This window comes from Triticum urartu, chromosome 6A (genome assembly GCF_056163025.1).
Source record: "Triticum urartu cultivar PI428250 chromosome 6A, HENAU_Tu73, whole genome shotgun sequence".
NCBI lineage: Eukaryota > Viridiplantae > Streptophyta > Magnoliopsida > Poales > Poaceae > Triticum > Triticum urartu.
In genome coordinates, this window is record NC_141878.1 from 298,417,928 (window position 1) to 298,445,595 (window position 27,668).

Genomic DNA, 27,668 nt, shown 5'->3' on the forward strand with positions numbered 1-27,668 from the left:
GTGAGCTTGTATGGTGACCTTGGTGGAATGGATCCAGTCCAAGATGCGATGCCTACCTACGGTGGTGGCTAGTCCTATATATCGAGGCCCGGGTACTCTCCCCAAATATTAGGAGGGAAGGGATCCCACAACGGCCAATTTGATGGGGGACAACTAGTACAAGTTATCCTGATAAAAGGTGGTCATCGCCTGCCAAAGACTCTGGTGGTGACACCATCGTGGGCTCTGTGGTGACCTCTGTCCTGTCGTCCTGCTGGTCTTGGTCTCATTGCACCAATATGCAAACCTTTTCCTGATGCCTTGATACTCCTCGCATGCACTTTCCCCTTTAGCACAAAAGAGGCAACAAGAACTCTTTGCCCGCTGGCGCCCGCTTGGCCTTGGTCGTCATGGTTCAGGTCACGCACTCCTCGCAAGGTGCCCCTTGCATAGATATCTGCGCTCCCCGGGAGCCAGCCTAGGGAGGCGGCCCCGGAGGAGGTCTTAGTATCGTTCGCCTCGCCAGGCTTGGCCCCTCGTGAGGGTCTTGAGTGGTTGCTGGTGAAGATGGGTCATACCAGGCTGCTGGTGGAGCCACGCCCTGGGCCGCAGGCAGGCAAGTCTGGGTACCACCATTCCCAGGACGCCGACAAATGTAATGTATGAAATGATGATTTGTCTTTGAGGTAGAATTTTTGATGTGTCACCGTGAGCCCAAGGGCTCCTTAGCGGGGTATGTGCTGCGACTTATCTTTGATTCCGTAGGTCTTGAGCGGGTCCTGATGTCGCGGAAGCGGCTTTCTCCTGAGGCGAGCCCTCCGGGGTCATGAGGTCTTAGGTCTCCCGAGGGGCCTGCTGGCCCAGCCAAGAGGGCCTCGTGAGGAGCCGATTGTCGGATCAAGGAAAGGTGTGCGCACGACGATTCTGTGGCGGTTGCGCTTCAGCCCCAGCCCCTGGGGGCCCTGGCATTTATGGGGCCAGCCGGGCTGTGCTTTGGTGCATGTATTCTAGGCCCAACCCCCGTTCGCGGGGCGCTCATGGGGAGGGGTAGCAGGCGCGAGCCTCCCTCTCAAAACACGAAACCAGAAAGCAAGAAACTGCGACGAGACAAGAAAAACTCCCCCCGTTTTTCTTTTGATAAAAACACGAAACTCCAAATCCTAGTCAAAAAAGCAGCAGATGGGTTACAAAAAGAGGGCAAAGGCAAATAGTCACGTCCGGCACCTAGCTAGTCTTCCTGTCTTCTCACTAGCGCGGAGCTAAGTGCTTCCACTAGGCGTGGGCATAGTCATTGGGGGACACTGTCGACGGCTAGCGCGGAGCATGGTGCTTCCACTTGGACGTGGGTCGGAGCCCCCTTGAGGCCTGAGGGCGGCACACAGGAGACTCCGGGGCGTGTACCGATCCACTTATTATTACGTGAGAGTGTCACAAGCGGAGACCTTCACAGGCACGGGGCATTGCTTCATCACGCTTGACGAGGGCCCCGCCCTATGCCTCCCCTGACCACCCTTGGGGCATCCGGAAACCAGGATGAGACCAAGGGGCAAGGGGGACGCTGGTGATGCCCCCAACGACCGCAGGCCCTCCGCCGGGGGGAGGGCTCGCCGACGCCTTCCCCAGAAGAGGACCTACTACGGGCAGCGCCTTGCTCCATGCAGTGCGGGGGAGGCCCTGGCCCTAGGGTCCTCCACGCGTCCCCTAATGTCCTCCTTCCGCCTATGGCAGGGTCATCACCCTGGGGTCCCTGGTTGCTGCTACGGCCTGGTTTAACTGCAGTCCATGGCTAGCGTAATGGTGCTCCTAAGATATCGGTTGTACCCAGCTGGTGTTTTTGTTGAAGGCATTGGTGAAGCACTAGAGCGGCTCGCGAAGAACGTTGGCTTCGTGTGGCCCCAATACCTGGCTGGGTGAGGGAAAAGTGTCGGGGCCTTCACTTCATGTGTACATCAGGTCCACCATGGGGCATACGTAGGCGTCTCAAGTCGCCGCACGAAGGTCGCCACTTGGGTGCCCCACGTCGTTGGCCACTAGGCTCGGCGCCGGGTTCTAATCACCATAGGGTGGTGTCCCGGCGCGGCCCCAAGAGGGGCCACCCGAGCTTGTCTCACCTGGAGGTAGCATAGTCGTGGTAGCACGAGTAGCGCCACGTTTCGGGTTGGCGCTGTTAGGTCCCCTACGTGCTTCGGGAGGAGTTGCGCGGGGCGCGGTGAGTACCGGCATGCGCCCCGACCATAGTCTGCAACGTAGGAAGGGGGCAGAATGGTGCCGCACCCCTGCAAGCGGCATCAAGTAGCTCCGCGACCCGCTCCAGCAGGGCGTCGCGGGCGACCTCCGCCAACCTGGAACGCAGTAGCTTCCGCACTACGATGAGTGTGGATGGCATGTTCGCCTCCACCCGGCGAGTGTGCGGCACCATTGCTGCGGTGTATATCGAGGACCACGTGGTGGCGCGGTTACGGCGCGGGGCGAGGGAGGCCGGCAGCGGCCCACGCCGCCCTCACCCAACGGCACTGGGTGGTGTGCGCGCCGCAAGAAGCACGGAGTGGATATCTTCTTGCACAGACAGGACTGCTCGGGCAATCGGAACAACCCAGTGCTCAACGTGAGGCCTTGGAGCGTCACTCATGAGCACCGCAGGGTGGAGGAGGATCGACCGGAGGAAGAGAGGCTCCGAAACACCCCTACCTGGCGCACCAAATGTCAGATCTCGGGTTCCGCAGACCCTTGAGAGGTTTGGACTCTGGGGTGCGTGCGAAGAACTCAACCTCCCCAATCTGCCTGCTCGCCAATCTCATAGCCTAACTCTATGAACTCAAAGGAAAAGGGGACACAACAGTTTACCCAGGTTCGGGCCACCTTGCGATGTAAAACCCTACTCCTGCTTTGTGGTGGATTGGCCTCGAGGGGCTGAGGATGAACTAGTACAGTGGGAGAACAACTTCAGGAGGAGGAGTGTTCTTGAGCTCAAGTGAGCTGGTGAGCTGGTCAGGGTTGAATGGTGTAAGTGCAACTATCCCTGGGTGGTTTTGGTAATTCCTAACAACATATAGCTCATTGAACTAATGCTATTTCAAGATGATCATTTCAGAAAGTTCAATGATTGGCATGGCATGGATTAGGAATGTGGACCCCTCAAAATCCTAAGGACACATATTGGCTCAAGCTCAAGACTCTACATTTTCATTTTAGTGACCCAAGATCACATTGAGTCCATAGGAAAAGCCAATACTATTAAAAGGGGATGAGGTGTTGCTTAATGGCTTGCTTGCTCAAAATACTTAGTGATATGCTCGAAAAGCCCTCAACCACTTTCTCATATCCACATATTTCCCAAACCAAAAGTTCATTTGACATAGCCACTTCCAGAAACCCTAGTCGCTTCGGTCTCACCGATAGGGATCTTGGTATCACCGAGATGGGATTGCAAACACTCTGTTTCCCTTCGTAACGTTTTGGTCCAACCGAGATGAGCGATCGGTCCCATCGAGTTTGCAATGCAAACTCTCTGTTTTCCTTTCGTAACATTTCGGTCTCACTGAAATGAGCAATCGGTCTCACCGAGTTTGCCTGACCAACTCTCTGTTTGCCTACTATAGAAATCGGTCCTACCGAGTTTATGTGATCGGTCTCAATGAGATTACGTTATGCCCTAACCCTAATGAAATCGGTCCCACCAAGTTGACATGTTGGTCCCACCGAAAATCCTAATGTTCACATTTTGAATTAAATCGGTCTGACCGAGTTTCATGATTCGGTCCCACTGAGTTTGGTGATTTGTCTGTAATAGTTAGATTTTGTCTGGAGGCTATATATACCCCTCCACCTGTCCTTCATTAGTAAGGAGTGCCATTAGAATGTGCCTACACTTCCAACATACATTTTCTGAGAGAGAACCAGCTACTCATATGTTGAGACCAAGATATTCCATTCCAACCACAAGAATCTTGATTTCTAGCCTTCCCCCAGTTGCTTTCCGCTCAACCCATCTTTCCACCAAATCCAAATCTATGTGAGAGAGTTGAGTGTGGGGAGACTATCATTTGAAGCACAAGAGCAAGGAGTTCATCATCAACAAACCATCTATTACCTTTTGGAGAGTGGTGTCTCCTCAATTGGTTAGGTGTCACTTGGGAGTCTCCTACAAGATTGTGGTGTTGAACCAAGGAGTTTGTAAGTCCTTCGTGGGCGATGGCCATGGTTGGATAGACAAGGTTGCTTCTTTGTGGACCCTTCGTGGGTGGAGCCCTCCGTGGACTCTCGCAACCGTTACCCTTAGTGGGTAGAAGTCTCCATCAACGTGAATGTACGATAGCACCACCTATCGGAACCACACCAAAAATCTCCGTGTCTACATTGCGTTTGCTCCCTCCAATTTCCTCCCTTTTACCTTCATATACAATGTTTTTCATTCCGCTACTATACCCTTAGACTTGCATGTGTAGGTTGATTGCTTGACTTGTGCTAAGTTGCTAAAATCTGCCAAAACATAAAATTGGGAAAAGGCTAAATTTTTATTTGGTCAAGTAGTCTAATCACCCCCCTATAGACATACTTTCGATCCTACAAGTGGTATCACAACTATAGTCTCCATTTGCCTTGATTTCCATAGCTTTTGGTGATCGTAGTCTTGGTTTCACAACCTAGGAGAGTATGGCGTCTAGCGAGCGAAATTACCACCGTAGAGGTCCTTACTTTGATGGTACTAATTTTGTTAATTGGAAACATAAGATGAAAATGCATATTCTTGGACTTAACCCCGCCGTTTGAGTTATTGTGTGTATTGGCTTGTAAGGTGAATTCTTTGATGGGTGAGAACCGAACCATGAAGCTACCACAGAAGAGTTGAAGATGCTGCAATATAATGCTCGAGCTTGCGATATCCGCTTCGACGGATTGTGCCCCGAAGAATTCAACAAAATCAGCCGTCTTGATAATCCAAAGGAAATTTGGGATACTTTGATTGATATGCACGAGGGTATCGACTCGGTCAAGGAGTCCAAATTGGATGTGCTTCAAAGTCAACTTGACAAGTTCGAAATGAAGGATGGTGAAGGTGTCGCTGAAATGTACTCTAGGCTTGCTCTCATCACAAATGAGATTGTCGGCTTAGGAAGTGAGGAGATGACCGATAGATTCATCATCAAGAAGATCCTAAGAGCCTTGGATGGAAAATATGATACCGTGTGCACATTGATCCAAATGATGCCCAATTACAAATATCTCAAGCCAACGGAAGTCATTGGAAGAATTGTTGCTCATGAGATGTCACTCAGGGATAAGGAAGAGCTTCACAACAAGTCAAGTGGTGCTTACAAAGCTTCATGTGATCCTCCTACATCATCAGGTGAGAAAGAAACCTTCAATGAGGTATTGAGCTTAATGGTGAAGAACTTCAACAAGTTCTGCAAGAGTAGAAGCAAGGAAAGAAGTTACAAGTCAAGGTCCTACAAGGACAAAAGATCTTCGAGTCGTGAGCGTAATTGCTACAACTATGGAAGACTCAGACACTACTCCAATGAGTGTACGGCCCCCTACAAAAGAAGAGAAGATTCACCCAAAAGGAGAAGTAGAAGAGAAGAATCACCACCTAGAGAGAGGAGGAGTAGAGATGATTGTTATGAACGAAGAACCTCTCGGAGAAGCAAGGATTCGGAAAGGAAGGACAAGTCATCAATGACCTACACAAAACGAAGACATCAAGCTCATATTGGTGAATGGGTATCCGACTCTGACTCTGACCATCACTCCAAAAGAAGTTCTCACTCTGTCTCCGAATATACTGAAGATGAAGGTGTTGCCGGTCTAGCACTTGTGTCAACCAACTCCTACAACATATTTGACTCACCAATTGAAGGGATTGGGAGATGCTTCATGGATAAAGGCCCAAAGGTATCACACCCCGAGTATGTTGATTTCAATAGTGATGAAGATGACTTGCTAGGTGATGATGATTTACTTATTGACAATTCTAGAGATGAAAACTATGATGAACTTGCTATTAATCATGCTAATCAAGATAAAATGAATGATGGTGATAAGAAGGAGATTGAGCGTCTAACTAAAGAACTAAACACTCTTAAGCTAGCTCATGAAAATACCTTGGAAGATCATCATGAACTTTTAAAGACTCATGAGAAGTTACGCTTTGAAAAGGTCATTATTGAGCAAGAGCATGGGTTCTTAAAAGCAATCAATGATGATCTTCGCAAGAAAAGTTCTTCTTACATTGCCAAGTGTTTACTCTTGTCTACTTATATGCCACAAGTTAAATCTAGCAACAATAGTAAGAAAGATTCTTCTTCTAGTAGTAACAACAACAATCATGATAAATCCAATATTGTTACTTCTAGTAGTTCTCTTGATTCCACTAACGATTCTCCTAGCCAAGTTACACTTGAGCAAGAAAATAGCTTATTGAAGGGAATTATAGACAAAGGTGTTTACAAGAGCCTTGCCGGGAGTAAGCAATTTGAGGAAATTGTACGAAATCAAGGAAGGCACTAGAAGAATCAAGGTATTGGTTTTGAACGAAAGTTCAATGCCAATGGAGTTTGATCAATACACTAAGACGAAGCTTGTTCGTCAACAAGAGAAGTATGATCCTACTTCTTTCCAAGGACACAAGCTCAAGATGATCTTCCACCACAATACCACAAGCAAAAGGGCAAGGACAAGATTCAAGAGGATATTGATCCATTTGAAGAAGCTCCTAAGGCCTTGGTCAAGTGGGTTGTAACACGCCAGATGTAACTTGCCATATTTGTAACTCCGGATCTTGCCATTTTCGGCTTTAAGTTGTGAGATTACCTTCGTGGTTGGGTTTTGTCTTCATTTTGCATTTTGTTCATGTCATGCATTTCATATCATGTCATCGTGTGCATCGCATTTGCATTCGTGTTCGTCTCATGCATCCGAGCTTTTTCCCCATTGTCTGTTTGGCAATCCGACACTCCTACATGCACCGGCGCCCCCTCTTGTCTCTTTTCGTGAGCGGGTGTTAAACGTTCTTGGAATGGACCGAGATTTCCCAAGTGGCCTTGGTACAGCACCGGTAGACCACCTGTCAAATTTCGCTCCATTTGGAGGTCGTTTGATACTCCAACGGTTAACCGGGTAACCGCAAAGGCCTCTTGTGTGTTGCAGCCCATCACCCCTCCAAAACGGCCCAATAACCCATCTAAACCATCTCCATGTCCTTCATCGTCGGATCACGATCGTGTGGGCGAAAATTATACCTCATTTGGACACTCCAAACTCCCTCTACCTATAAATATGTGTCTCCCTCCGAAAATCCGGGTCCAAACCCTAGCCCCGCTCCTCTCTCTGTGCCGGACATGTCCGGCTGGCGCCGGACGCATCCACCACCGCACCCCGTCCAATCTCCTCCCGCTACATGGCGCCACCGTCCCGCAAGTCGCCGCCGGCCCGCTCGGGCCCGAGGCCGGCCCACCCGGCCCGCGCATCACGGGCGCCCTCGCCTGCTCTGCTCGCCGACGGGCAGAGCTCCGCTGCGCCGCCCCGCGCCAAGCTTCATCGCCCGCCGCCCTTTGCCTCCACCGCCCGCCGTCCTCCGGTGCCGCGCCCCACCGCCTTTCGCGCCAACGGCCGCCTCCACCGTCGCCGTCGGGTGACGCCCCGCCGCCTCCTACGCGCCTCCACCGCCACCGGCGCGCCTCGCTGCCGGCACCACCGCACTGCAACACCGCGACCCTGCCGGAGTGCACCGCCCGGCACCGCCATCGCCGGATCTGGGGATCCCACGCCAGGATCCACCCACTCCGCCCACCGGAGCTCCTTCCCCCGCCGGATCCGACGCCTATGGCCGCCTCCCCGGTCTTCTTCCTCCTCTCCGGCCAAGTCCGGCGACTCTTTGACGAACCTCGACATCCACGCCCTCAAACCCTAGATCTGGAATCCGGAGGGTAAAATTCGTCTAAGTCTTTTTCTGCAATATTTTATGCCCCTGTTCAACGCATCATATCTCCATGATCGGTGCTCCAAATCTTGCATATGATATGTCGAATTGTTCGTCTCATTGAGCTCTTTATGCCAGTAGCATTTCCATGCATGATGCTGCTCATTATGATGCCATTTTCATTGATGCAAGAGTGCTAAAAAATTTTAACTCCTGGTACTTATTAGTTTATGAGGTTTTGTCATTTTTGTTGCATTTGTTGTGTGCATCATACGAGCTTGAGGTCTTCATGTGTCTTGAACTACATCATGGCATCTTACAGAGGTGATTGTCTTGTATTTTTTTGATCTATGGGGTGACTAGCACAAGCATGCAAACTAGGCATCGTGATGTTGTTGTTTTCAGGGACTTAGGATTTTGCTAAGTCTTTTTCCTGCTGTTAAGTTGAAGCCATGTAAACTTGATGCTACAGTGAGATCCATGCTTATTTTGGGATACTTCAGTAAGGATGTTTTGTACATGTGGTTATGATAAATCCCTCCATGCCCCTGTTTGCAATTATGGAGTCCTCTAGCATGTCTTGTTGTTGCTCTACTTTTGCTATAAAATGTTCCTGGCAGAATGTTAACATGTTAATCAATGTTGCCATGGTTGTTGCTAGTGATCCATGAATCCTATGAACTTGCTATTGGTATGCTTATATTGTCATGCAATGCTTTTTGGTGAGTGGCATGAGCTCACAAAGTTGGTGTCATAATTCTGTTTATGACATGCTCTGTTTTTCTGCCAAGTCTGAAACTCTTAATAAATCTTGCTATGTTTACATGGGTGCCATCATATCTTCTGTGCCATTTTGGATCATGATCAATAAGGGACTTTTGTTCTATGCATTTAGTAGGATCATTCCATGTCTTTATTTGCTATGATATGTTCTTGTAGCAGGTTTTTTGCTAGCTCTAAACGTTTCTTCCTGATGTTGTTTTTGACATTTTAGTATTTTCGCCAAGTCTGTGAAGCTGATATCTTTTGCACTTTTTCCATGCTTGTTTGAACCTATTCTATTGTCTTTTAGCCATAGCTCCGTGTTCATGTTTTGTCAAGCATCTCTTGTACATCACTTCCATATGCTTTGTTGCTATGTTGGAGTGCAGTAGCTTAGTTTCTTGTTGCATTCTATATGGCATCGTGTTGTTAATCACAGTTTGGCACCATTCTTGTTTTTCTTGCCGTTTGCAAACCGTGCATCCGTTTACGGTGATCTTTATATCGACTTCAACCGAAATCATCTCATCTTTCCAGCGGCATACTTGGTTTGCCAAGTTGATGCTTTGTTCATTCTTTCCGTTCCGGAGCATGCATATGCATTGCATATCATGTCATGTATTGCATCATGTTGCTTGTGCATTGCACCGTGATTGACTGTTGGTCCTTTGCTTGTGTTCTTGCTTTGGGTAGAGCCGGGAAATGAGTACGTGACCGAGGAACCTATTGAGTATGCTAACGAGGATCAAGCTTTCGAATCTGAAAACTTTGCAGGCAAGATGACCATACCCTCGAAATCACTTCTATCTTTGCTTGCTAGTTATTCGCTCTATCGCTATGTCACGCTACCTACCACTTGCTATATCATGCCTCCCATATTGCCATGTGAAGCCTCTAACCCACCTTCCTAGCAAACCATTGTTTGGCTATGTTACCACTTTTGCTCAACCCCTCTTATAGCGTTGCTAGTTGCAGGTGAAGATGAAGTTTGTTCCATGTTGGGACATGGATATGTTGGGATATTATTATTATATAGTATTTACTTTAATGCATCTATATACTTGGTAAAGGGTGGAAGGCTCGGCACTATGCCTGGTGTTTTGTTCCACTCTTGCCGCCTTAATTTCCGTCATACCGGTGTTACATTCCTTGATTTTGCGTTCGTTATACGGCTGGGTGTTATGGGAACCCCTTGACAGTTCGCATTGAATAAAACTCCTCTAGCAAGGCCCAACCTTGGTTTTAACATTTGCCACCTAAGCCTTTTCCCTTGGGTTTTTGCGAGCCCGAGGGTGATCTTTATTTTAACCCCCCCCTCGGGCAAGTGCTCCTATGAATGTTGGTCCATACTAGAGCCCCTTGCAGCGCCACCTCACGGAAACTTGAGGGTTGGTTTTAGTTGTATGGATTGCTCATCTATTGTGCCCTGAGAATGAGATATGTGCAGCTCCTATCGGAATTTGTCGGCACAGTTGGGTGGTCTTGCTCGTCTTGTTTTACCATTGTCAAAATGTCTTGTAACCGGGATTTCGAGACTAATCGGGTCTTTCCGGGAGAAGGAATATCCTTCGTTGACCATGAGAGCTTGTCATTGGCTAAGTTGGGACACCCCTGCAGGGTATAAACTTTCGAGAGTCGTGCCCGCGGTTATGTGGGAGATGGGAATTTGTTATTATCCAGTTGTAGAGAACTTGCCACTTAACTTAATTAAAATGAATCAACCGCGTGTGTAACCGTGGTGGTATCTTTTCGGTGGAGTCCGGGAAGACAACACGGTCTTGTGTTATGCTTGAACGTAAGTAGCTTCAGGATCACTTCTTGATCACTTATAGCTTCTCGAACATGCGTTGCTTCTCTTCTCACTCTCTTTTGCGTATGTTAGCCACCATATTGCTTAGTGCTTGCTGCAGCTCCACCTCACTACCCTTTTCCTACCCATAAGCTTAAATAGTATTGATCTCGCGGGTGTGAGATTGTTGAGTCCTCATGACTCACGGATACTTCCAAACCGTTGTAGGTGCCGAGGATACCAGTGCAGGTGACCATACCGAACTCAAGTGGGAGTTCGACGAGGATTCGGGATGATCAGTAGTGGAGCCCAATTGGGACGATCGGGGATCTAGCATTTGGGGTTCTCTTCCTTTATTTTGGTTCCGTAGTCGGACCTTTGATTGTACCTTGGATGATGGATGGATTATTGATGTATATTGTGAAGTGGCGATTTTAAGCCAACAGTTTATCCCTTTCTCATTCAGTACATGGGATGTGTGAACATTACCCCTATTGTGACAAGCCTACCATGCGGCTATGCCTCTAAGTCGTGCCCCGACACATGGGAGATATAGCCGCATTGTGGGTGTTACATGGGTTCCCAAGTCTACATCAAGTTCTACTTCATCAAGTACAACTACAACTCCAAGGATTCCCGAAGAAGAAGGCCTAGAGAGTTCTTAAGGGTGACTCTACCAACATACTTCACTCATATTATTTTGGCGAGGACAAGTGGAAACAACTTCCACAACTTGCACTAGTTCAAAGAGTCACAAACCCTCTTGTTGGTAAGACAAGGGACAAGGTAACCTAATGCTTTCATGGACATCATCTTGTGTGTACATTACTCTATGTCTATGGATATGTAACACCCTCGATGCGACTATATCTCCCACGTGTCGAGGCACGACTTAGAGGCATAATGCATTGAAGGCATATGTCGCAAGTTAGGCAATCTTCACAACAGCCCATGGAATATGGTAATAAAAGGGGAGATAACATAGTTGGCTTACACTCGCCACGTCAATCAAGTACATAAATAACATTACATCATCCAAACACTCATGGCCCGACTACGGCGCCAAAATAAAAGAGAACCCAACATGCGACACGGTCCCGTTCACCCCAACTGGGCACCACTACTGATCATCGGGAAAGGAAACATAGTAACGTTGAGAGTCTTCGTCGAACTCCCACTTGAGCTCAAGTGCGTCTCCTGGAGCGGAATCATCAGGCCCTGCATCTGGTGTAATAGTAATCTGTGAGCCACAGGGACTCAGCCATCTCGCACCCTCGCGATCAAGACTATTTAAGCTTATAGGTAAGGCAAGGTAAATAATGAGTGGAGATGCAGCAAGCGACTAGAAAGTATGGTGGCTAACTTATTCGCAGAAGAGAGCGAGAAGAGGAGGCAAAGCACGAGCGAGAAACTAGATAGCAACCTGCACAAACATTACTCCAACACCATGTCCACTTCCCGAACTCCGCCGAGAAGAGGCCATCACGGTAACACACTCAGTTGATTCATTTTAATTAATTAAGGTTCAAGTTATCTACAACCGGACATTAACAAATTCCCATCTGCCCATAACCGCGGGCACGACTTTCGAAAGTTCAGTCCCTGCAGGGGAGTCCCAACTTACCCCATGACAAGCTCTCACGGTCAACGAAGGAATAGACCTCCTCCCAAGACATTCCGATCAGACTTGGTATCTCGGTTACTCAAGACACTTCGACAGGTTAAAACAAGACCAGCAACACCGCCCGAATGTGCCGACAAATCCCGATAGGAGCTGCACATATCTCTTTCTCAGGGCACACTCAGATGAGACTAGCTACGAGTAAAACCAACCCTCAAGTTTCCCCGAGGTGGCCCCGCAGGCAGCTCAGTTCGGACCAACACTCAGAGGGAGCACTGGCCCGGGGGGGTTAAAATAAGATGACCTTGGGCTCCGGTAACCCAAGGAAAAAAAGAGGCTAGGTGGAGAATGGTAAAACCAATGTTCGGCATTGCTGGAAAAGCTTTAATCAAGGCGAACTATCAAGGGGTTCCCATTATAACCCAACCTCGTAAGGAACGCAAAATCCGGGAACATAACACCGATATGACGGAAACTAGGGCGGCAAGAGTGGAACAAAACACTAGGCGAGAGGCCAAGACTTCCACCCTTTACCAAGTATATAGATGCATTAAGATAACCAGATAATATAATGATATCCCAACAAGTAAATAAATGTTCCATCAGGGAACGACCTTCAATCTTCACCTGCAACTAGCAACGCTATAAGAGGGGCTGAGCAAAGCGATAACATAGCCAATCAACGGTTTGCTAGGACAATGGTGGGTTAGAGGTTTGACATGGAAATTTGGGAGCCTTGAAAGCAAGTGGTAGGCATCATAGCAATGGCATAGCAAAAGAGCGAGCAAACTAGCATAGCAAAGATAGTAGTGATTTCGAGGGTATGATCATCTTGCCTGCAACGTTGTAAGAGTTGACTGGATCCTCGAAAGCAAACTCAACGGGCTCCTCATTAGGGAACTCGTCTCCCGGCTCTACCCAAACAAGACAAACAATCAACAAGGGCACAATCAACCACGTGGAAACTCAAACAACACAATGCAAAGATGATATGCTATGCGGGATGCGATGTGGGATACAAAATGCAAGATATGACAGGAAATGCATGAACCTGACCTCAACATGGAAATCCAAGTGTGCCACTGGATATATGAGATGAAATCGCTTGAAAACGATATAAAGAACGCCGGAATCGGAGTTACGGTTTGGAAATGGCAAGCGATTCAAATATGGCACCGGTCTGCGATTTACAACAAGTAGCCAACTAAATGCAATGAGATGAACATGCTACAGTAACCAAACATGACAACAAAATACATGGCAGGGATGCATTAAATATGCTTAACAAAAGTCTAGCACTGAGCTACGGCCAATTCATCCATTAACAGGTTCAAACAAGCATGGAAAAAATGCATATGGAAAACAAATCTCAGACTTAGTGAAATTAACACTTGTCTGGAATTTCAGATCAGGTAGCACTCTTCGGAGCAACAAAACTACATGCTACGGGACCTGAACATGGCAAAGTAAAGCATGACATGGAGCTACTCAAATATCTTAACAAAAGTCCCTTAGTGACCTTGAGCCAAAAGGTATCAGAAAATACAATTGCAAGCATGTGAACATAGCAAAAACATAATCAGTTTTCATACTTAGTGAAAACTGGAGCAAGCTGAAATATAGCTCAAGTAGGCATGTTTACGAGCTGGATGCACTCACTACAGAGCAATTCATGGCAATACAAGCATACACCCATCAAGAAGGCACAAAATGCAAGCTAGACATGGCAAGAACAATAGCATAGCATGCACGGATCAACTACAACATCATCGGAAAAATTGGAAACAAGTTGACAATCTGCCCAGATTCACAAAGTAGCAAAAGTAGAGCTCGATTGACTCAAGCTAGGGTGCTCCATAATTGCAAACAAAGACATGGATGGATAGATCACTACAATATTAACAAAACATGCTTACTGGTCATACTCAAAAGAGGCACGGATCACTAGGAAACAACAAGAACATATGGCATCATGAGATAAACAGCTCAAGGACTTAGTGAAATTGCTAAGTCCCTGAAAACAGAATTAGCAAGTGCACCACTTTGCAAGCTTGTACTAGTCACCACACACATCCTAAAAATACATGGGTTGCACCTCTGGAAAGATGACAAAACCCTTAACAAAACACATGTAGAGAATCAGGTCATAGCATGCACACATTAATCATGGCAAAAATGACAAAATCCTAAATGGAACAGTAGATCTGACAATTATCTCAAGTAGCCCTCTTCTAACAGCATTTCGGGCATCAAGATGAACTCAAATGCAAATGATGCAATGTAATGAAATGATGTACTCTCTGAGATGAACACTTTGATATGCTATATGCATGAATCAGAGCTACGGATGCAAAGTTACGGAGCTACGAACATGAGCACTATGAACATGAATCTCCTAGCTCCCTCCGGATCTAGGGTTAGACCCGGCACGCGAACCGAGGTTGGATCCGGGCTCGCCGGAGTTCCTGTATGCCGGAGCTCGCCGGAGGAAGGAGGAGGCTCCCGGGGCTCGCCGGAGTGGCGGCCAAGCGCGGGGCCCAAGGGGCGGCGAGGGGCGCGGCGGCGGAGGCGGTGGGCGAGCCGGCGCGGCCGGGCGGGCGAGGCGGCGGGGATGGCGCGGAGATGCGGCGGTGATGGCGCGGTGATGCGGCGCGGTCTGGCCGGGCGGCGGCGCAGCGGAGGCGGCGGAGCTCGGGGGGGAGCAGGGAGGCGCGGGCGGCGGATGGATGGGCCTCGGGGGCCGGATGCGGGCTTCCCGGGCCCGGGTGGCGCGGGGATCTGGGGACCGGGCGCGGGCGAATGAGAGGCTGCCACGTGGCGGCGGTGGCGGCGGGATTTTTCATCCGGCGGCGGGCGGACACGTCCGGCCGCGCGGAGAGGAGGGGGATCTAGGGTTTCGGGGAGAGGCGATCCGGGATATTTCGAGGGGGACCTATTTATAGGCATAGAGGGAGCTAGGAGAGTCAAAATGAGGTGCGGTTTTCGGCCACGCGATCGTGATCGAATGCTCTAGATGATGGAGCAGAGTTAGGTGGGTTTTGGGCTAAATTGGAGGGGTGTTGGGCTGCAACACACACGAGGCCTTTCCGGTCCCTCGGTTGACCGTTGGAGTATCAAACGAAGTCCAAATGATACGAAACTTGACAGGCGGTCTACCGGTAGTAAACCAAGGCCGCTTGGCAAGTCTCGGTCCAATCCGGAAATGTTTAATCCCCACACACGAAAGAAAGCTAGAAATGACCATCGGAGGAGAACGAAGCGCCGGAATGCAAAACGGAGAACGGGGAAAATGCTCGAATGCATGAGACGAACACGTATGCAAATGCAATGCACATGATGACATGATAAGAGATGCATGACAACGATAACAACATACGGAGACAAATACCCGAACCCAAGAAAATAAATATAACTTAACGCCGGAAACGGCAAGAGTTGGAGTACAAATTGGGAAATTTACATCCGGGATGTTACAGGATATCCTTGTTGTTCCTTGTGGGACTAACCCATGTAGGTATTGAAAGTGCGACTCACTCCAATGGATTGCTCCGAATGATCTACATCAACATTGGACTAACCGAGTTCACTGAGTTGATCTAGGTTTTCAATCTCGGTGCAACTGCTTTGAACTTTTCGGTCACACCGAGTTGCAGTAACCACTTGTGATTCTGCATCTCGGTGCCACTGAGTTGTTCCACTCGATCACACCGACAAGGTTGGGATATATAAACCCACGGGTGAGATTTTGGAAATTTCTTCAAAACTCCTCAGCCCGTGCGTGTCCTGCTCTGCCGTCTCGGGTCTACGAATCGTCTTCTCGTCGCCAGCGAACTCCCACCACTGTTTTCCATCACCGTCAACGGGATTCAACCCCTCCGTTGCCGCTGTAGCGAACTCACCACCAAACTAGGGTATGAGTTTGATCTTTTCTGCAAATTCCTTACTCCAATTCTTAGCACAATGTAATGCCATGTTCTTTACCATGTATGAAATCCATCTATCTAGAGGAAATGTTCCACAGATTAGGTTTGATTCAAAAATTAAGAGTTAGGTTTCCGCCGAACTCATCTCGGACCGACCAGTTGTAGAAATCGGTCTCACCGATTTGGCTTACGCCATTGCACTTGCACTTTTTGGTCTGACCGAAAGTTGCAAATCTGTGCGACCGAGTTCGACTCTCTATGAAACCCTAGCAATCTCGAAGCCACCGAACTATGACTCGGTCTGACCGAGTTCAATAGTTTAGAATCCAAAAGTTGCTTTGGTGTCACCGAGTTTAACAAATTGGTAGCTCCGAAATGCTTTCTGTGGAGAACTAAAACTAAGTTTTTGACTCATCTGTTTTGCAAAAACTCTGCACTTTGTGATGCTCATCCACTCTACCTCATCTATATCTACTCACATGGTCTTCTGTCAATTTCTTGCTAGAATGTCTGACCAGAGTGATAGCCAGAACAAATCAGAGGAGCAAGTGTACATCAGTGAGGGCACTATTCCCTCAAGCAGCTATGATGAGGGTAGAAGGAGCCCTCCAAGCAATCTGCCCAAGGCAGCCACCAGATCAAGGAAGAAGAGAACCTCAGACTCTAAGGATGAGGACTATGTGGCTGTTGAGGAAGAAGTAAGCTCCAAAAAGAAAGTGCTGAAGAAGGAATATGGTACTGCTGCTACTATAAAGCCTGGATCGCATAAGAAGGCCCTTGCCAAGAGGGTGCCAACCTTAAAGTCCAGGGTCTCAACTGTTGAAACTTCTAAGCCAACTGAAGAGGCTGCTGGAGTAAGCAAAGGAAAGAGAGGGTCAAGAAGACCACTACCAGAGTCATTGGTAGATCCTCTATAATGAGAGATCCAACAGAAGAAGAAGAGGAGGAGGATGTTGCACCAGCACCCAAGTCCCAAAAGCTTATGGGGGATGCTATTAAGTTAGGGGCTGCTACTTCAAAGCCCAAGACTGCCCCTGAAGCTGCTGCTCAAGCTCAAAAGACTTCTAAGCCCAAGAGAAGCACTGGGAACATTCCGGCTGAAGATACGAACAAGGCCCCAGTGCCTGAAATCGAAGAAGAAGATGCTGAAGCCCAAGTTCTCAGGAAACTTTAACGAAAGATTCCAGATCACAATGACAGTCATCCAGTGGCAAAAGATATGAGCATCAGAAGGATGCAGGTCTGAGACTTTGGACACAGTCTGATCCATATGTTGTGAGGAGGAAGACTATTGTGGACTACAGGTTCCACACCAAAGAATAACAAGATTTCCATGAAACCATTTTGCTGGACAAGAAGCCTATAGTTTGTGACCCGAAGTGGGCTGATTGGGAGTACATTGATGAGAATGAAGATCATTTTCTAGGTGTACATGAGAGCTTCAGATCATGTGGTGTTGACGCGTTTGTGGGTCAAGAGCTGACAAAATGGAATAATGAACTCATCATGCAATTCTACTCCACTGCTCATTTTTATCCAGATGGTAGGATTGTATGGATGTCTGAGGGTACAAGGTACCAGTCAACTTTTGATGAGTGGGCCAAGTTGATAAATGCCCCTGAAGAGCATGAAGATGACTTGGATATCTATGCCAAGAAGAAGAAAGAACACAAATCTACGGCCAACATGTACAAAGAGATCCCAGACAAAGCTTTGGAAACACATAAGCTACAATCAACACAATCTTGAGGCATACTTTATTGCCCAAATCTGGAGATCACAAGATGATCAGAGGACATTCAATCAATGTGCTGCAGATATTTCATGTTCCTCGGAAATTAAAGGTCATGAGTCTGATTGTTGAGACAATCATGAGGACAGTTGCTGATCAAAAGAGATCTTGTGGGTATGCTCCACACATTCAGGTGCTCATCATCTCCAAGATGGGCACATACACTTATTTGTTGGACAAGGAGCATTTACCTTTGAGACCAGAATTTGAAGATAACACAATTGTGATGAATGAGGATGATCCCACATCTGTGCAAGCATAAGAGAAGAGAGCAAAGGCAATGGCTGAGAAGGCTGCAGAGATGGCAAGTCTTGAGGAGCCATCTCAAGTTTTTCTAAAGTCAAAACACGATCAGCTCGGATATCTGATTCAAGCAACCTTGAGGATTGAGAAGGGCTTGGCCACCTTCACTCAGAATCAGGAGAGCTTGGAAAGGATCATTGAGACCAAGTTCTATGATCTTGATCTAAAAATAACATAGATGCAGTAAGCTATTGAGCAGCTCCACGAGGAAGCAGAGGAGAGGAAAGGGCAGACTACTACAGATGCTTTTTAGAGAGTGCCTAGAGGCCAGAGGTCTGCTGTAGTGCCCGTGGCTGACACTACAACAACTACTTCAGCACCAGCAGCAACAGCTTCAGTGCCAACTTCAGTTGCCACTCCACCAGCTCCAACAACCTCTACCAATGCCTTCGTCCTTGGAGTCCTTTCTACACCACCTCCCGTAGATCAAGCCTAGAGAGACGGATAGCACTATGCATTTTCAAACTTTTTGGTAACTTGTTTCCAAAGGGGGAGAAATGTATGCATCTTAGACTTCGAGAGAGAGTGCTTTGCTTCTTTGTCTTTCTAGCTATTTGCTTGATACTTTTGTGTGTGCTCGTTTGATACTTTATGTATGTGTTTGAGATACTTGTACGATCATGTGTTTGATCATATCCTACCTGAATACATATGCTTGGATGGTATTATCTTTTATATCTCATATATGATCATTCACTTTGCTTGGTGATTGTGCATTTGCATTCAAAAGAAAATTTTTAAATAATGCACAAATTTAGGGGGAGCTCTTTCTTATCACATACTTCTCAAAGCGACGATGTATTTCAATCTAATTATCTTTTGTCGAAGCTTTGTTCTATATGTTGCCATCAGTTACCAAAAAGGGGGAGATGGAAAGTGCAACTATCCTTGGGAGGTTTTGGTAATTCCTACAACATATAGCTCATTGACCTAATGCTATTTCAAGATGATCATTTCAGAAAGTTCAATGATTGGCATTCCATGGATTAGGAATGTGGGTCCCTCAAAATGCGAAGGACACATATTGGCTCAAGCTCAAGACTCTACATTTTCATTTTGGTGACCCAAGATCACCTTGAGTCCATAGGAAAAGCCAATACTATTAAAAGGGGATGAGGTGTTGCTTAATGGCTTGCTTGCTCAAAATTCTTAGTGATATGCTCTAAAAGCCCTCAACCACTTTCTCATATCCACATATGTCCCAAACCGAAAGTCAAACATGGCCCTACCGATTTGATCTATTCGGCGCCACCGAGTTCATTTGACATAGCCACTGCCAGAAACCCTAGTCACTTCGGTCTCACTCATAGGGATCTCGGTCTCACCGAGATGGGGTTGCAATCTCTCTGTTTCCCTTTGTAACATTTCGGTCCAACCGAGATGAGCGATCGGTCCCATCGAGTTCGCAATGCAAACTCTCTGGTTCCCTTCCATAACATTTCGGTCTCACCAAAATGAGCAAATCGGTCCCACCGAGTTAGCCTAACCAACTTTCTGTTTGCCTATTACAGAAATGGGTCCTACCGAGTTTATGTGACCGGTCTCACCGATATTACATTATACCCTAACCCTAATGAAATCGGTCCCACTGAGTTGACATGTCATTCCCACTAAAAATCCTAACATTCACATTTTGAACTAAATCGTTCTAACCGAGTTTCATGATTCGGTCCCACCGAGTTTGGTGATTTGTGTGTAATGGTTACATTTTGTGTCGAGGCTATATATACCCCTCCACCCTTCATTCATTAGTAAGGAGAGCCATGAGAACGTGCCTACACTTCCAACATACATTTTCTGAGAGAGAACCACCTACTCATGTGTTGAGACCAAGATATTCCATTCCAACCAAAAGAATCTTGATCTCTAGCCTTCCCCAAGTTGATTTCCACTCAAATCTTCTTTCCACCAAATCCAAATTTGTGAGAGAGTGTTGAGTGTTGGGGAGACTATCATTTGAAGCACAAGAGCAAGGAGTTCATCATCAACACACCATCTATTACCTTTTGGTGAGTGGTGTCTCCTAGATTGGTTAGGTGTCACTTGGGAGCCTCCGACAAGACAATGGAGTTGAACCAAGGAGTTTGTAAGGGCATGGAGATCGCGTACTTTGTGAAGATCAACCCTATTGAGGCAAGTCCTTCGTGGGCGATGGCCATGGTGGGATGGACAAGGTTGCTTCTTCGTGGACCCTTCGTGGGTGGAGCCCTCGATGGACTCGCGCAACCATTACCCGTCGTGGGTTGAAGTCTCCATCAACGTGGATGTATGATAGCACCACCTACCGGAACCACGCCAAAAATCTCTGTGTCTACATTGCGTTTGCTCCCTCCAATCTCCTCCCTTTACCTTCATATGCAATGTTTTATATTACGCTCCTATACTCTTACACTTGCATGTGTAGGTTGATTGCTTGACTTGTGCTAAGTTGCTAAAATTTGCCAAAACTTAAAATTGGGAAAAGGCTAGATTTTTATTTTGTCAAGTAGTCTAATCACCCCCCCTCCAGACATACTTTCGATCCTACAAATGGCTCCCCTCCATCTATGGTGGTTCTCTTCCCAAATGAAGGTGGGAAGGGATCCCACAATGGCCAAATTCGAAGGGGGACAACTAGTACATGCTATCTTGACAAAAGTAGTGTTCACCTGTAAAAGCCTCAGGTCGTGACGCCGTGGTGGGCTCGATGATGACCTCCGTCCTGCCGTCCTGGCGGTCTTGGTCTTGTTGCACGGGAATGGAAACCTATGGATGATTCCTCGGGACTCCGCGTCTACGCTTGCCTCCTTAGCACCAAAGAGGAAACTGGTACATTGCGCCTGCTGGCGCCCGCCAGGCCTTGGTCATCATGGCTCACGTTATCTGAACCTCACGAGGTGAGGCTTGCATAGGAACATCCACTCCTCGCGACCCAGCCTCACGAGGGTCTTCGGTTGTTGATGCCGAAGTTGGGCCGTAACAGGCCATCGGTGAGCCACACCCTAGGCCGCAGGACGCAGGCAGGCAAATCTGGGTACCCCCATTCCGAGATAGCCAACAATGTCTCTTGCATGACGACGCTGTTGAAGATGACATGTACTTGCTATACAAGTTACCATCTTCAAATATATTGACTTTCAAAGGGTACGAGATAAATGGGAATACATTTTACACGACCGCCCAAGATAAAAAGAGCACCAACCAAAACAGTGGCGTCCGCTTTGATGCAACAAACACCAACAGGCCAAATGACACATATTATGGTTACATATAGCAGATATGGGAACTTGACTATGGACGTGGTTTGAAGGTCACTTTGTTTCAGTGCGAATGGGTCAATCTGGCAGGAGGCGGGGTAACGTAAGACCCACAGTACGGAATGACAACAGTGGATCTCAACAATCTTGCGTACATAGACGAACCATTTGTCCTAGCCAATATTGTGGTGCAGGTTTTCTATGTGAAGGACATGTCTACCATGCCGAGAAAAAGAAAAGGTAAGGAAGCGAATACATCATACGATGAGCCAAAGCGCCACGTAGTTCTTTTGGGGAAAAGAAACATCGTGGGAGTGGACGACAAGATAGACATGTCAGGAAATTATAAAATGTTTCATGAAATTTCTCCCTTCACAGTGAATATTGACCAGAGCATCAAGTTAAATGATGAAGATTGTCCATGGTTACGGCGCAAAGGGACACACGCGAAGAAAAAGTTTTACACCTAAAGATCCCACTCTGGGATATGACCGGCTTCACTGTCATCACCTTCTTCTCTAGTGAGTTAACGCACTTATATAGCTGGAAAGTACCACTTCACACAAACAGGAGGGAATCTTTGTAATAGTTAGGGACATATGTGTTTTGGCATTTGAAATGCGAAGAAATATTATGTACGAACAAATATTATGCAAAAACTATATGCACTTCATGTACAAAAACTCATCTGATACAAAAGGCATTTCGTTTTTTAAACTTATTTCAACTCCATACTTTTTGTACATTTACACATTTGCTATTTTTCATGCATTTACTTACTTTTTTGAGCTAAATGACCCTGAAACTGAAAAACACTACAAAATGAACTCTAAAAAGGTTAAAAGTTGGCATAGTATCATCATTGCACACACGTACCATGTGCTAAAAACTTGAGAGGGTTACGGCAACAATTGGATGCACTTCGTGTACAAAATGGACAATCTCTTCCAAAGTATCAGGGTTTCAGACGAAAACTCATCGGTTACAAAGGCATTTCATTTTTTAAAACTTATTTCAACTCCAGACTTTTTGTGCGTTCAGTATGCACAATTCAAATCCACATCATCAATTTTCAACCCTTTCTGACTTCATTGGCTATTTTTCATGCATTTACTAATTTTTTGAGCTAAATGACCATGAAAGTGAAAAGCACTACAATTGAAGTCTGAAAAGGTTGAAAGTTGGCATGGTATCATCATTTCACCCACATAGCATGTGCTAAAAATTTGAGAGGGTTATGGCAAAGACTGGATGCACTTCGTGTACAAAATGGACAATATCTTTCCAAGTATCAGGGTTTCGGACGAAAACTCATATCTTACAAAGGCATTTCATTTTTTAAAACTTATTTCAAATCCAGACTTTTAGTGCATTCAGTATGCACCATTAAAAGCCATGTGATCAATCTTCAACCCTTTCTGACTTGATTTTCTATTTTTCATGCATTTACTGATTTTTTTAGCTAAATGACCCTGAAATTGAAAAGCACTACAAATGAAGTCTGAAAAGGTTGAAAGTGGCATGGTGTCATCATTTCACCCACATAACATGTGCTAAAAAGTTGAGAGGGTTACAGCAAAAACTGGATGTACTTTGTGTACAAAATGGACAATATCTTTTGAAGTATTAGGCACTAACAAAAAGTTTAAAGTAAAGTTATTAATAAACTAATATTGAATATAATGATAAAACACACTAATATTGAACAGCAGGAAAAATAATTACTCAAAAATCTATTTTTAAAGTAAAGTTATTCACAAACTCATGATTCACACAAATTTCAAATAATTCAAATTTGAAAACTAGTAGGAGTAACAGAAAGTTTACAATTTTTGTGACCTAAAGCAAAAAAGATTCACTCAGAAACACTAAATAAAGCAACAAAACAACTCAGAAACAAAAGAAAATAAATAAAGTAGAAAGCAGAAAAAACAGGAAAATAAATAAATTAAAAAAAGTCCGCCTACTAGGCTGCCACGGCCTGCATACAACTAGAAACCCAACTGCTAGTTGGGCAAGGATGCAGGCCCACATGGCCCAGCATGGCCCACAAGGCCGGACAGATCAGTAGGCCCACAAGGCTTGCTTTAGAGAGGAGCTCGATGGAGAGGTTGCGGCGAGGCTTATAAACCAGTGCGGGCGCCCTTCGCTGGGCGACATGGCACTAAACATCCACCGCACTGCGTTGTGCCCGGAACAGGTCTTTAGTCGCGGTTGGAGCCACCAACCGCGACTAAAGACCCCCTTTCCCAGTGCGTGCCCTGGCCAAAAGTGGACTTTGGTCCCAGTTGGTGGCACCAACCAGGACTAAAGGTGTTTGTATATAAGGTGGGAATTTGAAAATTTCACACTAATTCTCCATTCTCTAGACGATGCTGAACCACCAGGCTACTGCGCCGCCTCGTCTCTTCATCGCCGTTGCCTCTGTTGCCTCACCGTCGTCGTCACCGTCGCCTCACCTGGTCGTCGCCATCGCCTCGACCTCGCCACTTGCTCTCCTCTCCCTCGACCTCGCCGTCGCCGTCCCCTCGCCTCACCATTGTCCTTGCCTAGACCTCGCCCATGTTGTGAGCCCCTCTCCTTCCTCCAATCGAAACCGCTGCACCGCCACAGGTGCACACATGCACACACACACACAAAAATTGTTCATCTTTTTTTCATTCATAGATTGATTTTTTTCACTAGATGTTGTGTATGATTTATATATGTATGCATACAATGTATGATGTACATATACAATATATGTATGTATACAATTTGCATATAAAACATTTGACCACATGTATGCATGTATGTATATTTTAATGTTGTATCCTAAAAATATTGATGAAAAACATGTTAATATCTTAATGTTGTAATTTGAAAAAAGTTTGTATATGTATGTATCTGAATTTGCACTAGATGTTGTAGATGGCTTATCTAGTAGATGAATAGCTTTGCAAAAAATTTGCATAGAAAACATTTGACCATGTAAACTAGAATAAATTTGCACAGGAATTTTTTTAACCATAGGGTGAAATTTTCACTAGCATAGAAAAAAGTTGTCCATATGTATAGTATAGAATAAAGTTTTATTTAGATGTTTTAGTTGTTGTAGATAAATGGTGGAATTTGCATAGATTTTTCTATTTTTTTGTTTTTTTATACTTATATAGGAAAAAGTTGCATAGAAAATAGTTGACCATGTATTGACAATCAAGCATTTAAAAAATGTTAAATTTTGTCGGATTTTGGGTTCCGGCAAAACCCTTGAGGTTCGAACATTGGGTGCGCACGAAGATCTCTCCCCCCTCTAGTTCCCACATACCATGATCTCACAACCTAGCTCGACGATCCCAAAGATCACGAGACACAAGAGTTTATACTGGTTTGGGCCACCGATGTGGTGTAATAACCTACTTCAGTGTGGTGTGGTGGATTGCCTCTTGGGCTGAGGATGAACAATTACAAGGGAAGAACAACCTCCTAAGGAGAGGTGCCCTTGTGCTTGGTGAGTGTGGTGGCTTTGGTGGAATGGATATGGTCCCAGATGAGGTTGTCCCCACCTACGGTGGTGGCTAGTCCTATATATAGAGGCCCGGGTCCTCTTCCCAAATATTAGGCCGGAAGGGATCACACAGCGGCCAATTTGAAGGGGGACAACTAGTACAAGCTATCCTGCCAAAAGTAGTCTTCGTCTGCCAAAGGCTCTCATGGTGACGTCGTCTTGGGTGTTCGGGGGAGATGGACGCTGTGTCGGGTGTTGCCCCGAGGATAACGACGGTGGTGAGGTGCTCGGCCTCGGCGACGGCTATGACGAGAGTGAATACGGGCCTGCCCTCGGCGCCGGCCATGGCTCGTCCAGCTACGGTGACTCTTCTTCTTGCGACAACTCCAGCAACGGCAGCTACGACCAGCCGCTGCACCCGCTTCGAAGGTGGCAGCGGGTCGTCTCGTCTCCGTGCTTTATTGAAGCGCGAGGAGGGGTCTGGCTGAGCTCAGGAGAGCGCCATGGGCCCATCCTCGTTACCTGCTGCAGGAGCATGTGCCGCTTTTATTTCATTCTTCTTTTCCTTCCTGCATTAAGAGAGACAAGTATGGGGCCCTGCTGGGGCGTGCAACAACTACAATTTCCAAGTGGCTGTGCTATGTTTATCGCTCTTGTGTTGTGTTGTAGCATCAAGTTTTATGTATGCGCGTAGGAAGAACTTAGCTTGGTGTGTTTGAAGTAGTTTCCGCCTCGCTAGGCATGCGATCCCCAATGCCTGGTGACGCCTCCTGTGCTCAAAAGGCGTCTAGGAACTGCAAAAATTCATTAGGGAATTCTTATCCTTCTGGATCCTGGTCGCAGGCACTGCCGGTCATGACCCAGTGCTTCACATCGGGGTACCCAGGGGGTACGGATTGAGAGGGGTGTTCCAACTTGCGGACTCGAGCGAGGGTGCCTTGCGAAAAACAGGAAAACGAAAGCGCTCACAAGGCCACCTGTCCAGCCCCCTCGCGAGGCATGCGAGGGAGAGTACGGGTCAAAAAACGAGGAACCGAGAGCGGAAAATTAGGCAAAAAGGCAATGAAACCAGGCCAGCAAGGAAAACCAGAAAGCGAACTCTTACTAAAAAAGGGGCAAGCCAACTACGGAAAGCAAATGAACAGCCGTGTCCGGCACCTAGTCTAGTCTTCTTGTCTTCTCACCAGCGCGGAGCTAAGTGCCGCCACTAAGACGTGGGATGGAGCACCCGAGGCCCAAGGGCGGCACTCCTGAGACTCTGGGTGTGTACAGCCCCACTCATTATTACGTGAGTGTCACGAGCGGAGATCTTCATAGGCACTGGGCCTTGCTTCATTGGTAGAACCTCCAAAGGTGCTAGATGTTCCAGGCGTTCTGGATGGGGATCCCGTCCTGCGTCTCCAGGCGCGCGGCGCCAGGCCTGGTGACATGGGCAACCCGAAATAGGCCCTCCCACATGGGAGAGAGCATGTGCACCTCCCTGGAGAGCACCCGCCTCATGACAAGATCACCCACCTCGAGCATCCTAGAGCGGACACTGCGGCAGTGGTACCGCCGCAGCGCCTGCTGGTACATCGCAGCTGGTACATCGCAGCGCGTTGGCGTGTTCGGCCTGGCCGTTGCTCCTGGGATGCGCCACGGAAGCGTAGCAGATCTGCGTTTGAAGGTTAGCACAATATGTTTTGAAGAGGTTGCCAGTGAACTGTGAGCCGTTGTCAGTGATGATGCGATTAGGTACCCCAAATCGGCTTACGAGGCCCTTGATGAACTTGACTGCTGACCCAGCTGGGATGGTGCGGACGGCTTCCACTTCCGCCCACTTGGTGAATTTGTCGATGGCGACGTAGAGGTAGCGGTAACGTCCAGCCGCTCGTGGGAACGGGCCCAGGATATCCAGCCCCCAGACCGCGAACGTCCATGAGAGCAGGATAGTCTGGAGGTCCTAAGCTGGCCGGTGGATCTGTTTGGCATGGAACTGGCAGGCCTCGCAGGATTTCACCAGCTCGGCCGCGTTGTTGAGTGTCGTGGGCCAGTAGAACCCGCTGCATAAAGCCTTGCCGACTAGCGTGCGTGATGATGAGTGGTGCCCGCAGTCACTGCCATGTATGTTAGCCAGTATCTCATTCACCTGTTCCCTGGAAATACATCATAGAGAAACGTCATTTGGCCGCTTCCTGTATAGTTCACCATCCTGAATGCAGTACACCGTAGCCTGCCGGGCCACACGCTCTGCGTCTTCTTCCTTCTGTGGCAACGTGCCTTGTGTCAGGTACGCCTTGAACTCCTCCATCTTGCACCCCTCCTGAGGCTCAAGCGCTAAGAGGCGGCGCGCTCCTGAGGTCGGGCCGCAAGCGGGGGCTCCCGAGGCTGGTGGCTAGGGGAGTTCCTCCTGAGGTGGTGTCGGCTCCGCAGGCGGAGGTGCTACCGAAGGCTTGAAGAGCCGCTCCTCGAAGATGCCAGGCTCTTGGGGCAGCCGCTTGGGTGCTCTTTTGGCGATGTCGTCGGCCTCTTTGTTTGTGCCACGAGGCACATGCTGTAGCTCCAGGCATAGGAACCGCTTCTCCATTTTGTGCACCTCCGCGAGGTATGCCTCCATGTGCTCATCCTTTCACTTGTACACCTTGTTGGAGATGTTGATGAGGAGCTGCGAGTCTCCCTTGATGGTGAGGCGTTTGACCCCCAGGGCCACCGCAGCCTTGAGGCCGGCGATGAGACCCTCGTACTCTGCGATGTTGTTGGAGACCTTCTCGCCCCACTGGAAGCAGAGCTGCACAGCGTAGTAAAGCTTGTCTTGAGTGGGCGAGATGAGCACGGCTCGAGCTCCCGTGCCCTGGTGCTCAACGCGCCATCTAAGTACA

The 27,668-nt window shown here is 47.4% G+C and overlaps 1 protein-coding gene and 1 pseudogene across 1 annotated transcript; one reads left to right on the plus strand and one right to left on the minus strand.

The window, feature by feature from the left end:
* Positions 1–21,793, plus strand: part of LOC147965066 (uncharacterized) — a 116,401-nt pseudogene extending 94,608 nt beyond the window's left edge.
* Positions 21,794–26,752: 4,959 nt separating this feature from the next.
* On the minus strand, positions 26,753–27,406 carry LOC147965067 (uncharacterized). Its single transcript, XM_087530275.1, has 2 exons — positions 27,236–27,406; positions 26,753–26,938 (listed from the first exon to the last, which is right to left on the minus strand). Exons 1-2 carry the CDS (start codon positions 27,404–27,406, stop codon positions 26,753–26,755), a joined length of 357 nt encoding a protein of 118 aa, XP_087386401.1.
* Positions 27,407–27,668: the final 262 nt, after the last annotated feature.

Coding starts and splice junctions, on each gene's coding strand:
- LOC147965067 (XM_087530275.1), bottom strand. CDS start 27,406: ATGGAGGCATACCTCGCGGAGGTGCACAAAATGGAGAAGCGGTTCCTA. Junction 26,939..27,235: donor AGCGGCTCTTCAAGCCTTCG/GTAGCACCTCCG, acceptor TCCAGGGAACAG/GTGAATGAGATACTGGCTAA.